The sequence below is a fragment of the Magnolia sinica genome, chromosome 13 (genome assembly GCF_029962835.1).
Source record: "Magnolia sinica isolate HGM2019 chromosome 13, MsV1, whole genome shotgun sequence".
In the NCBI taxonomy this organism is placed as follows: Eukaryota; Viridiplantae; Streptophyta; class Magnoliopsida; order Magnoliales; family Magnoliaceae; genus Magnolia; species Magnolia sinica.
Genome location: NC_080585.1, coordinates 19,239,381 through 19,256,639, shown reverse-complemented (window position 1 = coordinate 19,256,639; position 17,259 = coordinate 19,239,381). Strand labels below are relative to the sequence as shown.

The window sequence follows — 17,259 nt, the reverse complement described above, 5'->3', positions numbered from 1 at the left end:
TTGTTAACGACTACCTTCAAGCTCACGTGTAGCCACCCCCGGTTGATGATAATCCCCCACTCTCTCTCTCTCTCTCTCTCTTTATAGAACTGTAGTCGGAGCAGAGCAGGAGAGGCCTGGCTGGAGTCGTCCTTCCTGGAGTTTACGCACTCCTTGGGCAGAAAAAAACGCTGCAGAACGCAGCCGATCTGCATTTGAAGTTGAAGTTCTGGCAACAGGAGCTCCCCGCGCAAAATCCGATCCATCTAGCCTTCATATCTCTAGTCGGTTGGCCCAGGGAAGACTTTTGAACGGCTAGGATCGTTGGACCGATCCTAGCCATGTCTGCAAAATGGCAATGAAAATTTTGTGACGAAAACGTGGCTTTAGTGACGAAAATTTTCGTCGGTAAAAGTGGGTTTTCTTCTATTAACATTGAAATGAGTTTTAAATACAATGAAAAATGTTTAGATAATTTGGATATCTTTGCATACTTGTTAAGTAATTGTTTATTTTTTACATGCTTAATTTCATGACTAGTGTAGATTTTAGCATAGATGCATTTTTACCATTTTAAAATTTTGATATAAGTAGACCTATGAATGCTCACCTGCGCACCAGTTCTCATGTGGGTTCGAAATCTGAACCGTCCATGTGATGCAGCATCCCATGAAACTCCGGCGACCCTACTTTTACAGTTATCCAAAACTTTGGCGGGCCACAGCAAAAGAGAGACAAATCAAGAGAGGTTTCATAGGGTGCTACGTTATGGGGATTGTTCAAATTCCAGGCTCACATCAATACAAAGTTAAATAATTAGAAATGAAAAGGGAAGGAAGCCTTTTTTTTTTTTCCATAAATTATTTAGTCATTAAAGTCACTTTAAAAAAATGCTTTCAAGAGAGAATTCAAAGGCCACCAATTCCACTCCATGTGCACGTCCAAAATCTCAGGGCCCACGCAATTCGTGCCTTCCAACTGCCAAAACAGTTCAGCAGATCCACCCCTGAATGAAAATATGTTTTCATATTAGAATAGGTAAGGTGATAGTGCATCGGATCATGAATATTGTTGTGATGCTGGATCAGGGTAAGGAGTGGCATGTCCAATGTGGCACACGTGTCAGAGATCCAGGCCATTCATAGGGTGGTTTGGAAAATGATGTAGGGCGTGTTGCGGATAGTTTCATGGCTAAGATGGATCAGAAAAGGCCTGATTGGAAATGGAGGTGATCCGGCTAGTCAAAACTTAAAAACGGACATATCTCGCAAACTAGAATGAGCTATCGGACGTACTATATATGATTTTGGAGTAGGACGAGCTAGTTAGCCACTCTATGCCAGGTTGCACATGTCGAATTTGTGAAATACCATCAGATCGACCATCAAATTACTGTTTTAATTTCATTTTTACTATTTACCATAAGTTTTAGTTTGAGTATAACTCTTCACCATTGGACTTTAGGAGTTGTGCCCAGCATGAAAAGTTCTTAGAATAATTAGGAGAACATCATGGTTTGACCAAATAGGATACTTACTATTTTTGGCCAAAAACCTTGCACACTAGTAGGAATCATGGCGGTCTATAAATAATAAGTTTACTATCTATAGTAAGGTGCGAATTCTAGGAGTTTTTGTTGTAGTTTAATTCCGAAACTTCTTCCATGGCTACGTATTCCTATTAAAAGGGTGTAAACTCGTTTTTTAATTAATAAATCAAATTATGAATTTTATAGAATCTATTTTTTATTTTCCTTGCTTTTTCGTTGTGGATTTGAGAAGTCTCCGTGAGGAGTCCAAAGAAGCTCAGTAGATTCAGAGTAGTTATCCTTGAGGAAGACTGCGATGGGCCTTATCACGTTCATCCCTGCATCAAAAAAACTAAGCTAACATTGTGGTCCACTAAGGGAGTATGATTTTTGGAGAAGCGGATCTAATATAAAATTGAAAATAAAAATGAACTAAAGAGTAAAATTGTAAAATTGAAAAGCGGAAAGGACATGAAAGATCCTCTTTAACTCCACTCCTGTGTTAGTTTAAATAATTTTAAAAGGAAAAAGGTCTGAAGTCCAACCGGTTGGACTATTTGTTAGGGTCCACCCAGAAATAACATCCAATGTTTCATGTCAGTGTGACATCCAACCTGTCTAATAAGTTGGTCCCATCACGAAGATAACCTTGTGCAAAATTCAGCCACACGCTCATTGAGTGGACCACATTTGTATTTTTATATACATCAATGACTAGAAATTGTTTTCTACTGTGTCCCCCACCTGATGAGTAGATCGGCTAGTTAATCCTCGTGGTGGGGCCAACCTCTAGGAAGGGTTGGATTTCACATACACATAGCAAGTTATAAAGAGGGTGGACTATGACTTGTGGTCCAAAGCAGAGATTTCCATTTTTAAATCTTCAACGGTGGACATTTGTAAGCCAATTCATTTCAGATCGTCCAAATAGGTAAGCCAACTTCTGATGGACCATATCTCTAAAATCACAACGCTCAAGTAATCCTAACCATCTAATTAATAGTTATCAAATGAATGGTTAAGTGTGAAATGATGATTGGTCCAAACTTTAAATTAAAAATACCAAATGGTTGAGATCTCAGTGAAATGTTTGGTTATGCGGGATCCACAATTCGGTCAGTGATTTGGACGGTCTGGATTGCTGCACAACTGCGCTGTCCATAAGGGTGAAGAGTCACCCCATTTAAAAACTAACATAGGTACCGCTCAGAAGGAATTATTTCCATCAAATGACAATAACCATCCGTCCATCCCATCCATTACATTGGCAAACCTACCGTTATAAAAAGAAAGTACAACTTCGGAAGCTTAGTATCCTCCAGTCAACATGAACTTGTCACCGTAGCTAATCAAAAGTGAGTTGAACCTAATGGACGGTGCAGATCGATGATTAGACACATCAACATGTCTAAAAAGCACCTAAGTGAACTAGGACCATTGGTGGGCTGGATGGAACCAAATACTAGTACTGAACCTTTCATGGTCTTGCCATGGTTATTCTGTGCTGATAATAACCCAGCCCATTATCCCCTATACACATTAAAAAATAATGAGCCGAATTTCAACGGCTGAACCATCTCCTAGTGGATTCGGGCCTTATTTGATGGCCCATTTCAAGTCTTTGGTTCAATGTATTAGGCCCATAAAAAACTGGGCCCTAAAAGCTAGCTCTGACGGACAGAAAGGCCTCAAAAGTCCACTAAACTCATACAACGGCAAGATTCTAATTTGATTATTACTAATATTTATAAATGGGCTGAGATGGGATGAGGTCTGACCAATGATCGTGGGACCTTGGATCTAAAGCTGGATCTAGGGTTGTCAATGGGTCAGAGTCAGCTCAGGTAACTAAATGAGCTTGGAATTCAAACATCGGCTCAACCCAAAGCCATTGAAATACAACTCAAGCCCAAAGGTTTCTATTGTTTCAATTACTAGTTATGCGCTTCTTATGAGTGGCTGGGTTTTAGAAAGTTTAGATCAGCCCAGGCCTGGTTCATTTATGTGGCCAACTTAACAACCCAAAAAATAGCCCGGCCCATCTAATAAGTGGGTGGGGCCCAAGTTCGGCCCATAGTCATATGAGGAAGGTCCCATATCAATGCCCCTAAACCACTGCCTTGACCCTTGAGAGGGGAGAGAAACTATAGGGTCATTCCACACGCAAGGTTCTGTGCATTTGGGCCCATGGATCAGTAATCCAAACCGCTTGTATGATGGGTCTCACTGAAGTTGGAGCTTAGGGTGAAAATCTTTCCTAAAACATTGATTAATAGATAAGGAGATAATACAGCAGTGGTTCATATTCACCGAAAAATATATCATTACTAATTTAGAAAAAAAAAAAAAAAAGCAGAAAATATTCTCACAATGAAAGGGTGAGGATCTTCCTATCATGTTGTAACATATAACCATTTGGATATCACCGGATCATTACCCACAAATTTACCTAATCTGGCGCATTGGTAATCCGTACCATTACCAATAAACAGGGCCTCAAAATTGACTTTGGCCACTCAGACTGATGTAGAGCGTGCTTACACTTTCATAGCCAAGATGGACTAGAGAAGTCCCCATAAGAGGCCGGAAGTGATCAGGACGGTTAGAACTTTAAAATAACCCTATCTCGCAAACCAAACTGGAATTAGTTTTTCGACTTACTATATATGATTTTGAGCAGGAGAAGCTACTTCATCTCTTTTTTATTTTCATTTTATTTGAAGGTCAGGGAACGTCACCCAAATTTCAGCATTAACAGATTTCTCACAAACATCAAGGTGGTCCCACCTATATTGTAACTGAAAACTTATATGAGCGTATGAGTCGTTAGTGTTAAATACCATCTAAGCCATGTAATTTGAATTATTTGAGGGGGTTTGAAATATAAGGTAAAAACTTGGATTACATCTAAAATTCTTTGGAGAGTTGCATGTGTGCCTCTAGACCATCTATCTATTGGTCACATGGCTCACTGATAATATCCCAAAACAATTAAATTATCAATTTTATCACTATAATTACTTTAATGCGATGATATGTGTCATCCAAATATTGTACATGTAAATCAATGGTTAAAAATCGCTGGTTAGTCACTTAGATGTGATCTTGTGTTTGTGGCCCATCCGGTACTTGAAATTTCATCATTTTTGGGCAAAGTATATATTTCAACCGGCTCATGACAATCATTGTGTCAAACATTACATACTTATACTAATTAGAGATGTTAAAGCTGATTTAGTAATTAAACTCAAACTACTTTTGAATTACAAGGAATTCAGAATCCAGGATACCAAACATAACAGAAGGATTTCTAATCACGGGTTCCGAAACCACACTCCCAAACAGGCCCTTGCGTGGTTTCAAAACACAGAAACAAACGTATGGCCATTATGGCTGATTTCATGCCACCGGTAAATGAAACTTTAATAATTATACTTTTTTAATGCGGTACCGTAGAATATACTGCAATCCAAGCAGGCCCGTAATTTGATTAGTTAGTGATAAGGATACACTGAGCCCACACGTGTGGAGAGAAGTCTTCCATACATGATCAGGATACCAAACTTATGGAGAGTTCTTCATCTTATCTCTCTCTAACTCTTCTTTTACTCTCCTTCTCCTACTTCAACACTTCTTCTCGATTTTGGTGAAAGCCTCTCTCTCTCTCTCTCTCTCTCTCTCTCTCTCTCTCTCTCTCTCTCGTGATATTTCTGGATTTCTTCAGTTAGCTAGGAGGCTTAGATAGATGTTTCGCTTGTAACATGGATTGCTTGTATACAAGAGAGAGATCTCTCATAGATTAAACACCATAAGAGAGATTTACATGCTATTATTCATTAATCACAACAACCTTACAAGCATACTGAAATCTCTCTCATATCATATTCATGAAAAAAAAAAAAACAGCAAATGAGCACACAAAGCATGACATAAACCACAACATTCACCAACTACATATTCAACCTAAAGGTATATGTAATCCTAGATTGAAAAAGGACTTGTTATTTTTGGACCCAAACTATGTTATCCTGAGAGAGGAAATGACATATAGGAACAGACCCTGGTTTCACCTTCAGTAGTTGGAATGATATGTGTTTGGGGTTCCATGACGAAGTGTCCTCGTGACACATCGCGACTGCCTTGACCTTTGAACCATCCGTCCCGACCAACGGGACAACGTAAGCACTCGTGGCGTGCGTCTCATGGCAGTAATACACCGGGTACACATATATTTGGGGGTGGCAAGCTACTGACTTTGGGCTCCTCATCTTTTGAACCCCTGGTGCAATGGTGTACATTTGGTTCGATGTGTCCTTTCCCACGGTCGTCGCCAACACCTGGACATCTGTTCCGATATTCGATACTGTAAAGTCGATCATGGATTCTATTGACGTCGTGCAATATCTGTCTTCACCCTTGATTGCGGGCTCGGTGCATGCTTGGAGGGTTTTCTTGATCGCTTTAGCTTCTGGCGATTTGGGTTCGATGGAGAATTTGTTTATAATCTCAGGAAGCTTTTTTCCATCAAGCGGCGGGCCGCTTAGTGACCCACGAAGGAGTGTGGACCCAGTAATGGCCTTGGGGAAGATTAAATTCATCCTAGCACCTGTGTGCAAGTCCTTCTTAAGGAAGAAGACTGCGACCTTTTGATCACGGAGCTGATCAGCTGCATCTGTTGGGGCTGCAAAACGGTAGTTATTGTGGTTTACGTTCACATTGACTCCACCCTTGGGTTTGACCTTCCCTACGTCAATGGTGGTGCCTGTCTTCTCGTTGATTAAATCTGCAGTCCATGTAATAAGAGCAGGAGTAAGTTGTGGTCATAACATGATTATCATTAGAGAATTTGGCTGAGTCGACTCAGAACACATCTGCCGAGTTTATTAAACTCGAGAAGCTGATTCGTATCATAAGACTCACAACTCACTGAGTCAATGAGAACCAGTTGAGTTTCTCGGGATCCAAATGATCTTGTCCTGTGAATTGTGATGGAAAACAATTTTATCATGACCTATGTGCTTCATTGAGATCCTTGGAATTGTGCAGTAAAACATGCTGCGTGCAGCAATCAGAACCGTTTATTTGACTAGCCATCGCATGGAAGGGTCAGACTGCAAAAATCCAGCCGATAAACCATCCTATTGATGGCTGCAGATGACAACTTAGACAAATTCGAGTAATGGTCCATCACTGAGAGGAAAGACATGACAAAAGATCAGGACCGTCCAACCACTTTAAATTCCAACCATCTAGCCAACCACACGGTGCCAACGCTCCAAATCATTAAAACATAATTACAGAGTGGCCCGCACTTCATTAAACTTCCATTCTGACAGTAGCATCTATGTGATAAAATGGGCCGAGACCCGTTGTGGGAAAAACCCATAAGATTTAAAAACAAGGATTGATTCCTGACTCACCCAGGTTGAAGAAATCTCGTATAGCGCTTGGCATTGGAGTGTTTGGCAGCACCTTCTGCCAATAAGCCTCGGATGGTGACGTCTCATGGCTTCCAACTGCAGCCGCTGTGAGCTGTTACATTAAAAATGCGCATTAGCCAGCCATCAACGAAATCGGATTTGTTCGGTATGCTAAGATTAGCATACTGAGTTACTCATTACGCAATCAGATTCTGCAATGAACACAATCCAAATAACACCAAAGTAAGAAAACGAAAAAAATCTGTAAGTTGAAAATAAGGAGCTGTTATTACCAGATAAGCTAGTCCAGCAAAGGAGAAGAAAGACAGACATCTATCCATGTTGTGAGAGAAAGATGGAAAGTTGATGTGGTTCATAGAATAGAAAGGTGAGCTTGATTTATAAGATTTGGAAGGGGATTGGCTGGTGTACCTCACACCAGCTTTATAGCTGCTGTATGTACGTGTGGTGACGAGCTCTGACACTCCTCGAGCTCCGAGTTGTACTAACAGTTCAAAGGAGATCAAAGCCACATGGCCTTACAGTGATGTATTTATTATATTTATACTTTTCATCTATTTTTAGAAATCATTTTAGAGTATTATCCAAAAAAAATGAATCATATCCAAAAATCATCCCGACAAAACTACGAATAACAGCGGAGATAATGCTTTTCATGGTTAAACAATTCGTAGGCCCTATAACGTTTAGTTTCCATCTAATTAGTTCATAATGTCACAAAGACCTAAAGAGGAAAAACAAATTTCATATTGATCCAAAACTTCTGTGACCCTAGAAATGGTTTCAATGATAGAAGTTCAATCTCCCAATGCTTTTTGCAGTCTAGTCCACTTGGTAGTTAGATGTCTTATTTTTTGTCTGAAGATTTAAGAAGAGCTATACAAATGGACGTACGGTTTGAATATAACACATACCTCATTATCAAACCTGTAGAACTTGCTAACGTCAATATAGCAGCTATATATAGAGCTGGGCATTTCATACCTGAACCGGTGGATCCGGCCCGATCAGACCTGATCCGACTTGATTCGATCAGAACCGATGGTCAAGATCGGTCAGGATCGGATAGAGTAATCCAGATCCAAATTATTTTCAAGTCGAATTTGGATAGTCCCTGTTCCGAACCGACTCGATCCGAAACCCGATTCGATTGGATCCGATTCGGACCGACCTGATCCGGACCGCATATATTGTGTGTGTGTGTGTGTGTGTGTGTGTGTGTGTATATATATATATATATATATTTCATTTTTACTTTTACCGCCTAAGCTTTCGCCTCGGCGCCAAAAAATCCCGCCCAATATACACTTGAGCTCGTCCCTATTACTCTATCTCTCTCCATCTTTCTATATCATAGATTCTCTCTCTATATTTGCTTCTCTATTTCGGTTGAAGAAGAAGGCGAGAAGGAGGTTTTGGAGCCTGCACTTAGTTGCTGGAGAGAGATATACTGAGAAAGTTAGCAAGAAAAAGGCGAGAAGCGGACAGACTCAGGTAACGTTAGCAAGTTTTGTGGATTTGATCACGAGGTATGTGTTATATCCAAACCGTCCATCCAGTTGGCAAGCTCATTTTAATGCTTGAGATAAAAAATAAAGCAGATCTAACCATCAACTAGACTACCCTGCAAAAACTAGAGGGAGATTGAACGTCTACCATTGAAACGCTTTTTAGGGTCATTAGAATATGAAATTTTGTTTTTTCTCTTCAATCATGTACTTGTGGCCTTATGAAATATGTTTTTTCAGGTACTTGCGACCTTATGAACAGATTGGATGTAAAATAAACGTTATGGTGGGCCTTACAAATTTTTTAACGGTGAAAATCATAATATCTGCTGCTATTTATGGTGTGGTCCAGGTGATCTTTGGATATGATTCATTTTTTGGATAATGCTCCGAAATGATCTCTAAAAATAGATGAACGGTGTAGATATAGTAAACACATCACTGTGGGGTCATGTAACGTGGATCTCCTTTGAATCGTTTGTACAACTTGGAGCTTGAGGCACGTCAATGCTCGTCTTCGCACGACACGTACCTAGATCAGCTAGGTAGGCTAGCTGGTGATAGCTATAGAGCAAGTACACGGTACACCCGCCTGTGGCTGATGGTCGGTGCTCTGTGGGCCCCACCATGATGTATGTGTTTCATCCATTCCGTTCAACCATTTTTACAGATCATTTCAAGGCTTGATAAAAAACGTATAGGATATAAATCTTACGTGGGCCACACCACAACAAAACAATAATGAATAGATATTCACCATTAAAATCCTCCGAAGGCCCACTGTACTGTTTATTTGAAATCTAATCGGCTGATTTGGTCATAAAGACCCAGATGAAGGGAAATAATAAATATAAGCTTGATCCAAAACTTTTATTGCCCCTAAAAAGTTTTTAATGGTCAAAATTCATTCAACACTGTTTCCTGTAATGTGGTCCGCTTAAGATTGAGATATAGTTCATTTTTTTCTCATATCATAAAATGATATATAAAAATAGATGGACGGCATGGATGACACACATACATCATGTTGGGCCCCACAGAACACCGAACATTATACTTGGGAGTTACGAAACTTCTCCAAGAAGCCTCTGTGGCGTAAAGCTTCTTCAAGAAGCTATCTGGGGTAAAGCTTCTTCAAGAAGCCAAGCGTCTGTTTTTTCCTACTGAGTTAATTATGTGGGGCCCATTTTAAGTTTTTTTTTGGTTTATCCACACCATCCATCAGTTTTTAATCCAAACGTTACTCAATCCGATCCGACTTGGTTTTCCTGACCGAGTCTGAGTCGGATCGATTTAGGCCAGCAATAGTTAGGATCTGTTCGAGTTAAATGACTCGGATCCGGTCCCGAATCTGATCGGGTTCGGGTCAAGACCTACAAATTTCGAACCTGATCGGGTTGGACCAAATCCGATCCGACTTGGTCTGATGCCCAACTCTAGCTATATAACAGGTGTGAGGTACACTAGCCAATCCACTTCCGAAAGCCCATGGCGCAGCCGTCAAGTACGACATGATTAATACACCATAATGGGGTCCAAAATGCCGCTGCACACATTGATATGATTTAGGTGGTGCATAGGGTATGCCCCACCGTGAATTCACCTTCATCGTGTGAGCGTCATGTGTATGAAAATGATCAAAGAGATCCGTTGATGGACGTTTAACATGCATGTGTGGCCACGAAGTGAACTGCCTTGGATCAATATTCAGGTGGATGATCATCTGTGGTGGTGCCCAGCATATCAATGTTCCAGATCTACTGGACAATTGATATGAATTTCTCTTGGTGGCCAATGTAGACTTGCATAATTGTTTATACCGTTAATATATTGGCAATAGGACGGTCGTGTGTCTAAAAGCACCATGGTGCACCTAAAGCTTTCCGGTGCCCATATGTACATGAGAATTCTTCTATTTTGATAGCATCCAAGGGCTGTTTCATATCACCAGTAGAACGTTTTATGTTTAGTTCGATGACATTAAAGTAGTTCGATGCAATTGATAGTCTATCAATGCAATTGAAGTATCGCACGAAATTACACAAAATTATACTTATTCCAATTGTAATTCTACTAGAGGCTATAAATATGAGTGTAATTGAGATTAAGGTGTATCTCAGAGTTTTCTAATTTATTCATTGAGTATTCAAAGGCTTATAAGGAAGATTTAATGATTGTTCAAATTAGATATTCTCTCAGAATCTTTACTCTTGCTCCAGTGGTAGACTCTTAGGAGTTTCAACACCCGGTCAAGGGTTGGGTATCCATAGGTGGTGAAATTCCACTACAGTGTGAGTGTGTGGGAGCGTGTGTAAAAAAAATAAAAATAGAAATAAAATAAAATCAGATATTCTCCATCTCTTGTGATTTCTACTTTCATGGTGCTATACTATCACTTTGTGTCGTGATTTTTTTTTCCGAAAGGATTTCTTCAAGTTAAATTTGAAGTCATCGCAATAGAAGATAGTAGATATGGTGGGATTTCCGGTGGATTTCGAAATCTACTACATATGTGGGCCTCAAGTTGATGTATGTGTTTTGTCCATGCTGTCCATCCATATATGCCATTTGCACACCATAATTGAATTACATATGTATATAGGTGACCGGCATCAATCGTGAAATCTGGTCCGTTAATTACAATTCCAAGGTCCACCAAATATAGATCTTACTTAATACAATGTTCATCCAAAAGGAAGAATTTAATCTCAAACATGGGATTGGAGGGTCAAAATTCCATGGTATTTCCGGACATATAATAATGTTAATTCCACTTAAATGTACTTTCATATCATTTAATTATGCGTTCCTACTGGGTCCTCAAGGAGTCTCAGAAGAAAGCTCTGACGAGACTTAAAGGAATCTTGGAAGAAAATTCTGATGGGACAATGGACTCTTGGAAGAAAGCTCTGAACAGGAATCTTAAAAGAGAGGCTTTTGAATTTTCAAAAGACCACGTACCCAGGCCTGCATGTCCATGGAGGATTGATCCAAGTACAACCTCAAGATCTTTTTTCTCAATGGCTGCAAATGGACTGGGCCAGGCCTATAGACATTTACTGTACATGTACACGTTGTTGAATTTGGTTTGTAGCGATGGACATGATGTATAGCTTTTCCTGTGTGGATGGAAATCACAAGGAAATCACCATCACGTCAAAAAATCTCAATGGCTGCAAATGGACTGGGCCAGGCCTATCGACATTCATTGTACATGAACACGCTGTTGAATTTGGTTTGTAGCGATGGACATGATGTATAGCTTTTCCTGTGTGGATGGAAATCACGAGGAAATCACTGTCACGTCAAAAAATCTCCCACGTCGACCAAAGAATGCGTGTCCCACTGCATTATGATATTACAATGAAGTGAGCTCTAGTGGTACCAGTGCAACCATGAGCTTAGGAGTACTGGGCTGATGGGATCCACCTGATATATTCGAGACATCTGAGCCCTTCACCTCACGATACACCTTAAGGGCCTAAAAATCAGTTAAATAGAAACTCAGTTGGGCTAAAACAGAGGGGACACTCACCCTTGATAATTTGCGTGGGGTTCCATCGTATTGTTTATATGGAATCCAGACAATCCAGGTCCCCCATTTGCTATGGACTAAGAATCTGTAGTAAAATCAAGGTCCTCTGCAACTGAGGTGGCCCAAGTGAGAATCAACGGTGGGTCTCCTCTCACCTTCTTCCGCTGATTTTCAGGACATGATCACCTAAGGTGACGCATCCCTTCAACATATTTCAATCGTGCCCGAAAGACTGAAATCTTGTGCACTTTTGTTACAAAAGTATAACTCAACAGAGTAATCAGTGCTGAATATTGTTCATCAGTCATCACATCAGTCATCTATGCTCTGGACTTAGCTTGATATTCTGCTTAGGTCAGGAGGCCTCAAAAGAAAAATGGCACCAATAAATCCAGTAATCAATGGAGGAAATTTGGACTTCAATGGCGCCATCGAAGCTTGCTTGATGGCATTGAACTAGTAGTCATTGACAAACTCTTGATTTTACATATTCAAGACATCTATCAACAGCACCTAACTCAACTTGATATTCGATAATTATAATTTAAAAATAAGTGATTAGAAAAGAATTAAAAATATTTAAAAGATGAATAAGGAATATAAAATACAAAACTAAGTAGAAACTTGTTGGATAGCATCTTAGTTTAAGGATATATGTCTAGCTCTAGATGGAGGTTACGATTCTAATCCCTTCTTCTCCATTTTCGTTTTACAAGTAATTCCTTAGTGACAAACCAGGTAGCCAGCTTGGTTCGAGTTACCTTGAGGTGCCTTGAGTGGCTTAGATTGTGAATTTACTAAACAGCCCTTAGATGTTTGCACTCCAGACTCTAGCCTTTGAATCTAAGTCATCTTTCCACAATCTAAACAGTTCATGTAATGTGCCTGACTTGTATTGTGGATAGAAAACAAGTAGAAGCTCTCAATTGGGTTTTGTGATCCTACTTTGAATTTGAAGGGTTTCTATAAACTTTGTATGATCAAAGGGTTAAAATATTCAATCAAAAGGGTTCACGGAATCCACTATGCGAGAGAGGAGCACTATCACATAATCAATTTGGGTCATTGGAAAAAGCCCCAATGGAGTGGCTATAATCCTGGCATGTTTCATTAGAAAACATTAGGAGGTAAGGCAAGTATCCATGGACAATTATATTATGCAATTAGTTTTTCATGATATATAGTCTTGAATTATGAGTTTTAAAGGACATTAAAAGGAATTTCATACGCAATATAAAATGGTGAAGAAATTTAGATATCTTTGCGTGCTCGTTAAGTAATAGTTTAGATTTTACATGCTCAATTCCATGAGTGGTGTACATTTTAGTGAGGAGGCACTTCTACTATTTTAAAATTTTGACATGAGTAGGCTACTACAAGCAACTATGTATGGCCATGTATCAGCCACCCTCTTTCTCCATGATTAGCCGTTACTCTCTTTGTTTGCATGTATGCGTGTGTGGCCGACATTCTCTTCTTCAGCAGTCTCCACTCTTTCTCTGTTTCTAGACTTTTCTTTATTTCTAATCCTACCAACTACTCCACCACATGCGACAGATCCACCACCACACACTGGAGGCGCTTGTAGGACGACAGGTACCCACACTAGCTAGGTGGATGGTGCAGTGCACCAGCCAATCTGCTTCCCATTGTTGTTGAGTCTCTTAATTACAATGGGAAACGGATTGGCTACTCTCCCTGCGACTAGCCAATGGCTGGTGGTGGGTGCTCCATGGACCTACCATGATGTGCTTCATCAATGCCATCTATCTATTTTTCCATATCATTTATGGTATAAGACCAAAAATAAGGTATATCTCAATATCAAGTAGACCACATTACTGGAAACCGTATTGAATGAGCGTCCACCATTAAAAACTTTCTAGAGGCCATAAAAGTTTTGGATCAAGCTGATATTTGTTTTTTCCCTTCATTTGGGCCTGTAATCAACTAATTGGATGTCAAATAAGAAATATTAGATGTCCAATAAAAAGTATAACGGGCCTTAGAAAGATTTTAATGGTGGATATCCAATTACTATTGTTTTCCTGTGGTGTGGTCTACCTGATATTTATATCCCGACAGGGATTCCCTGCGAAAGCCTTCCCCAGGAAGTTCCTTCGCTGGGAACTTAGGTGGGTGCGAGGTGTTGTTTTTAAGAAATTCACTCCATTCATCTGTTTTTGTGAGCTCATTTTAGGATGTAAGGCCAAAAATGAGCCGTGTCCAATACTCAGTTGGGCAAAAACGTGAGTATTGAACGTCAACAGTTGAAATATTCGTGTGGCCATAGTAGCTTTGAATCGGGATAATATTTGTGTTTTCATTTCATCCCAATATGAACGACGTTATAAATGGTATAGATGTCTTATAAACATCACTGTTGACACCAGGAACGTTTCAACGGTGGGAATTTCCCTGCACACATTTTCCTTTAGTGCGGCCCACTTGAGTTTTGGATCCTGCTCAATTTTGCTTTCAACTCTTAAAATGATCTCAAAAATTGGATGGACGGTGTGGATTTCTCACAAGCATCACAGTAGGCCCTACCTAAGTTTCCTGGGAACTTCCCGCCAAAGGGTTTAGCAGGAAATCCGCGTCAATTTATATCCCTCTCATTGTTGGGATGAAGCCATAAAATGATTCGTATCCGTTTCCCTTGTAATGCCTGTCTATATTTATTACGGTAGTGATGTCATCATTACTAATGACGCGGGCATATACCGAAAAGCTCACGGGCTCTACTGTAGCTACGTTTGGGCTATTTGATTTTTCATGCATCAGGGAAATCAACGTCAGTGTTTCCTTTTGGTAATTCGAAAGCTATCCTTATCCTTACCTTGTGTGGATAGCTTTCGTCCACGTCCACGTCCTCGCACCATCATAGCTTTCTTCCCAGAGTCCTTATACATAGTTTCTGTTGCAGATGTTAACCGCTTAACTCTCAAGCGCCAGAATTGAGGATGGTGGCCAAATGAATGTAGGGTTCACTGTGATGTACGTGGCTTAGCCACATCATTCATTCTATATGTCAACCTCATTTAGGGCATGAATAAAAAAATGAGATAGATCCATATCTCTAATGGACTAGGAAACAGTGGAAATTGAATGCTTAGTGTATAAACATATGTGTGGCCCTCAAAAGTTTTAGATGAAGTCGATATTTGTGTTTATCCTTTACCAATGTTTTTATGACTTCATGAACAAGTTAGATGACAAATAAACATCAATGTGGGCCCAATGAACAAAATAACTTTCAATGGTAGACATTTAAGGCCATTGTTTCGTGTGGTATGGATCACTTGAGCGTTGCATCAATCTAAAATTTGGACTTAGACCTTAAAATCTTCTAATAAAATAGATGGACAGAGTGGATATGTTATGCACATCACAGTGGGATCCACAAATTTAGGTCAACTTTTTAGACCAATTCTCAATATGAAAATAAGCCTGAAATTTCAGAGTTAATTGTAGATCCAAAACTTCTTCCGTGTCTTACTATCCTTAAATTAATTATGAATTTTATAGAATTTATTTTCTATTTTTCATACTTTTTTCTTCATGAGTTCGAGAAGTCTTTGTGAGGAGCTCAAGGAAGCTCCGTGGATTCGGAGCAGTTATCCTTGAGGAAGACGGCAATTGACCTCATCATGTTCTTCCGTATGTCACGAAAACTTAAGCTAACATTGTGGTCCAATGATGGAGTATGATTTTTGGAGAAGGGGATCTAATATAAAACTGAAAATAAATATGGACAAAATTGTAAAATTGTAAAATCGAAAAGTGGAATGGGCCTGAAAGATTCCTCTTTGGCTCAATTCCTGCGTTAGTTTTAAATCATTTTAAAAAGAAAAAGGTCCGAAGTCCACTCGGTTGGACTATTTGTTAGGGTCCACCCAGAGATAACTTCCAATGTTTCATCTAAGTGTGACATCCAACCTGTCTAATAAGTTGATCCCATCATGAAGATAACCTTGTGCAAAATTCAGCCACATCCGCTCATTGAGTGGATCACATTTGTATTTTTCTATACATCAATGTCTAGAAATTGTTTCCTATTGTGTGCCCACCTGATGAATAGATGGGCTAGTTAATCCTCGTGGTGGGGCCAACCTCTATGAAGGGTTGGATTTCACATACACATAGCAAGTTATAAAGAGGGAGGACTATAGCTTGTGGTCCAAAGCAGAGATTTCCTCATTTAAATCTTCAACGGTGGACATTTGTAGGCCAATTCATTTCAGATCGTCCAAATAAGTGAGCCAACTTCTGATGGATCATATCTCTAAAATCAGAACGCTCAAGTAATCCTAGCCATCTAATTAATGGTTATCAAATGAATGGTTAAATGTGAAATAATGATTGGTCCAAACTTTAAATTAAAAATATCAAATGGCTGAGATCTCAGTGAAATGTTTGGTTATGTGGGATCGACAATTCGGTCAGTGATTTGGACGGTCTAGATTGCTGCACAACTTGGCTGTCCATACGGGTGAAGAGTCACCCCATTTAAAAACTAACATCGGTACAGCTTAGAAGGAATTATTTCCATCTAATGAAAATAACCATTCCATCCATAACCTTGGCAAACCTACCGTTATAAAAGAAAGTACAACATCAGCAGCTTAGCACCCTCCAGTCAACATGAACTTGTGACTATAGCTAATCAAAAGTTAGTTGAACCTAATGGACGGTGCAGATCGATGATTAGACCATCAACATGTCTAAAAAGCACCCGAGTGAACTAGGACCATTGGTTGGCCGGATGGAACCGAATACTAGCACTGAACCTTTCACGGTCTTGCCATGGTTATTCTGTTCTGATTATAACCCAGCCCATTATCCCTTATATACATTAAAAAAAAAAGCCGAATTTCAACGCCAGAACCATCTCCTAGTGGATTCGGGCCTTATTTGATGGCCCATTTCAAGTGTTTAGTTCCATGTTTTAGGCCCATAAAAAACTGGGCCTTAGAAGCAAGCGTTAAAATCCACTAAACTCAGAAAACTGCAAGATTCTAATTTTATTATTATTATTATTATTATTATTATTATTATTATTTATAGATGGGCTGAGATGGGATGAGGTCTGACCAATGATCTTAAGACCTCGGATCTAAAGCTAGATCTAGGGTTGTCAACGGGTCAGGTTCATGTCATGTCAGAGTCAGATCTGGTAACTAAATGAGCTTGGAATTCAAGTTCGGCCCATCTAATTAGTGGGTGGGGCCCAGTTAGGCCCATACGAGGCAGGTCCCAGATCAATGA

General features: G+C 39.7%; 1 protein-coding gene and 1 long non-coding RNA gene across 3 annotated transcripts in view; both read right to left on the bottom strand.

Annotated features, from left to right (window-relative positions):
* Positions 1-5,277: 5,277 nt before the first annotated feature.
* Positions 5,278-17,259, bottom strand: part of LOC131223094 (BURP domain-containing protein 3-like) — a 56,383-nt gene continuing 44,401 nt past the window's right edge. For both annotated transcript variants that reach the window (XM_058218385.1, XM_058218386.1), the window contains exon 4: positions 5,278-6,201. In XM_058218385.1, coding sequence (XP_058074368.1) covers positions 5,509-6,201 — 693 coding nt within the window. In that variant the 3' untranslated portion in view covers positions 5,278-5,508. The remainder of the gene's footprint in view (positions 6,202-17,259) is intronic.
* On the bottom strand, positions 6,205-7,165 carry LOC131223097 (uncharacterized). The gene is made up of 3 exons (XR_009160287.1): positions 7,114-7,165; positions 6,928-7,039; positions 6,205-6,290 (listed from the first exon to the last, which is right to left on the bottom strand). It is a non-coding gene; the product is annotated as an uncharacterized LOC131223097 (long non-coding RNA).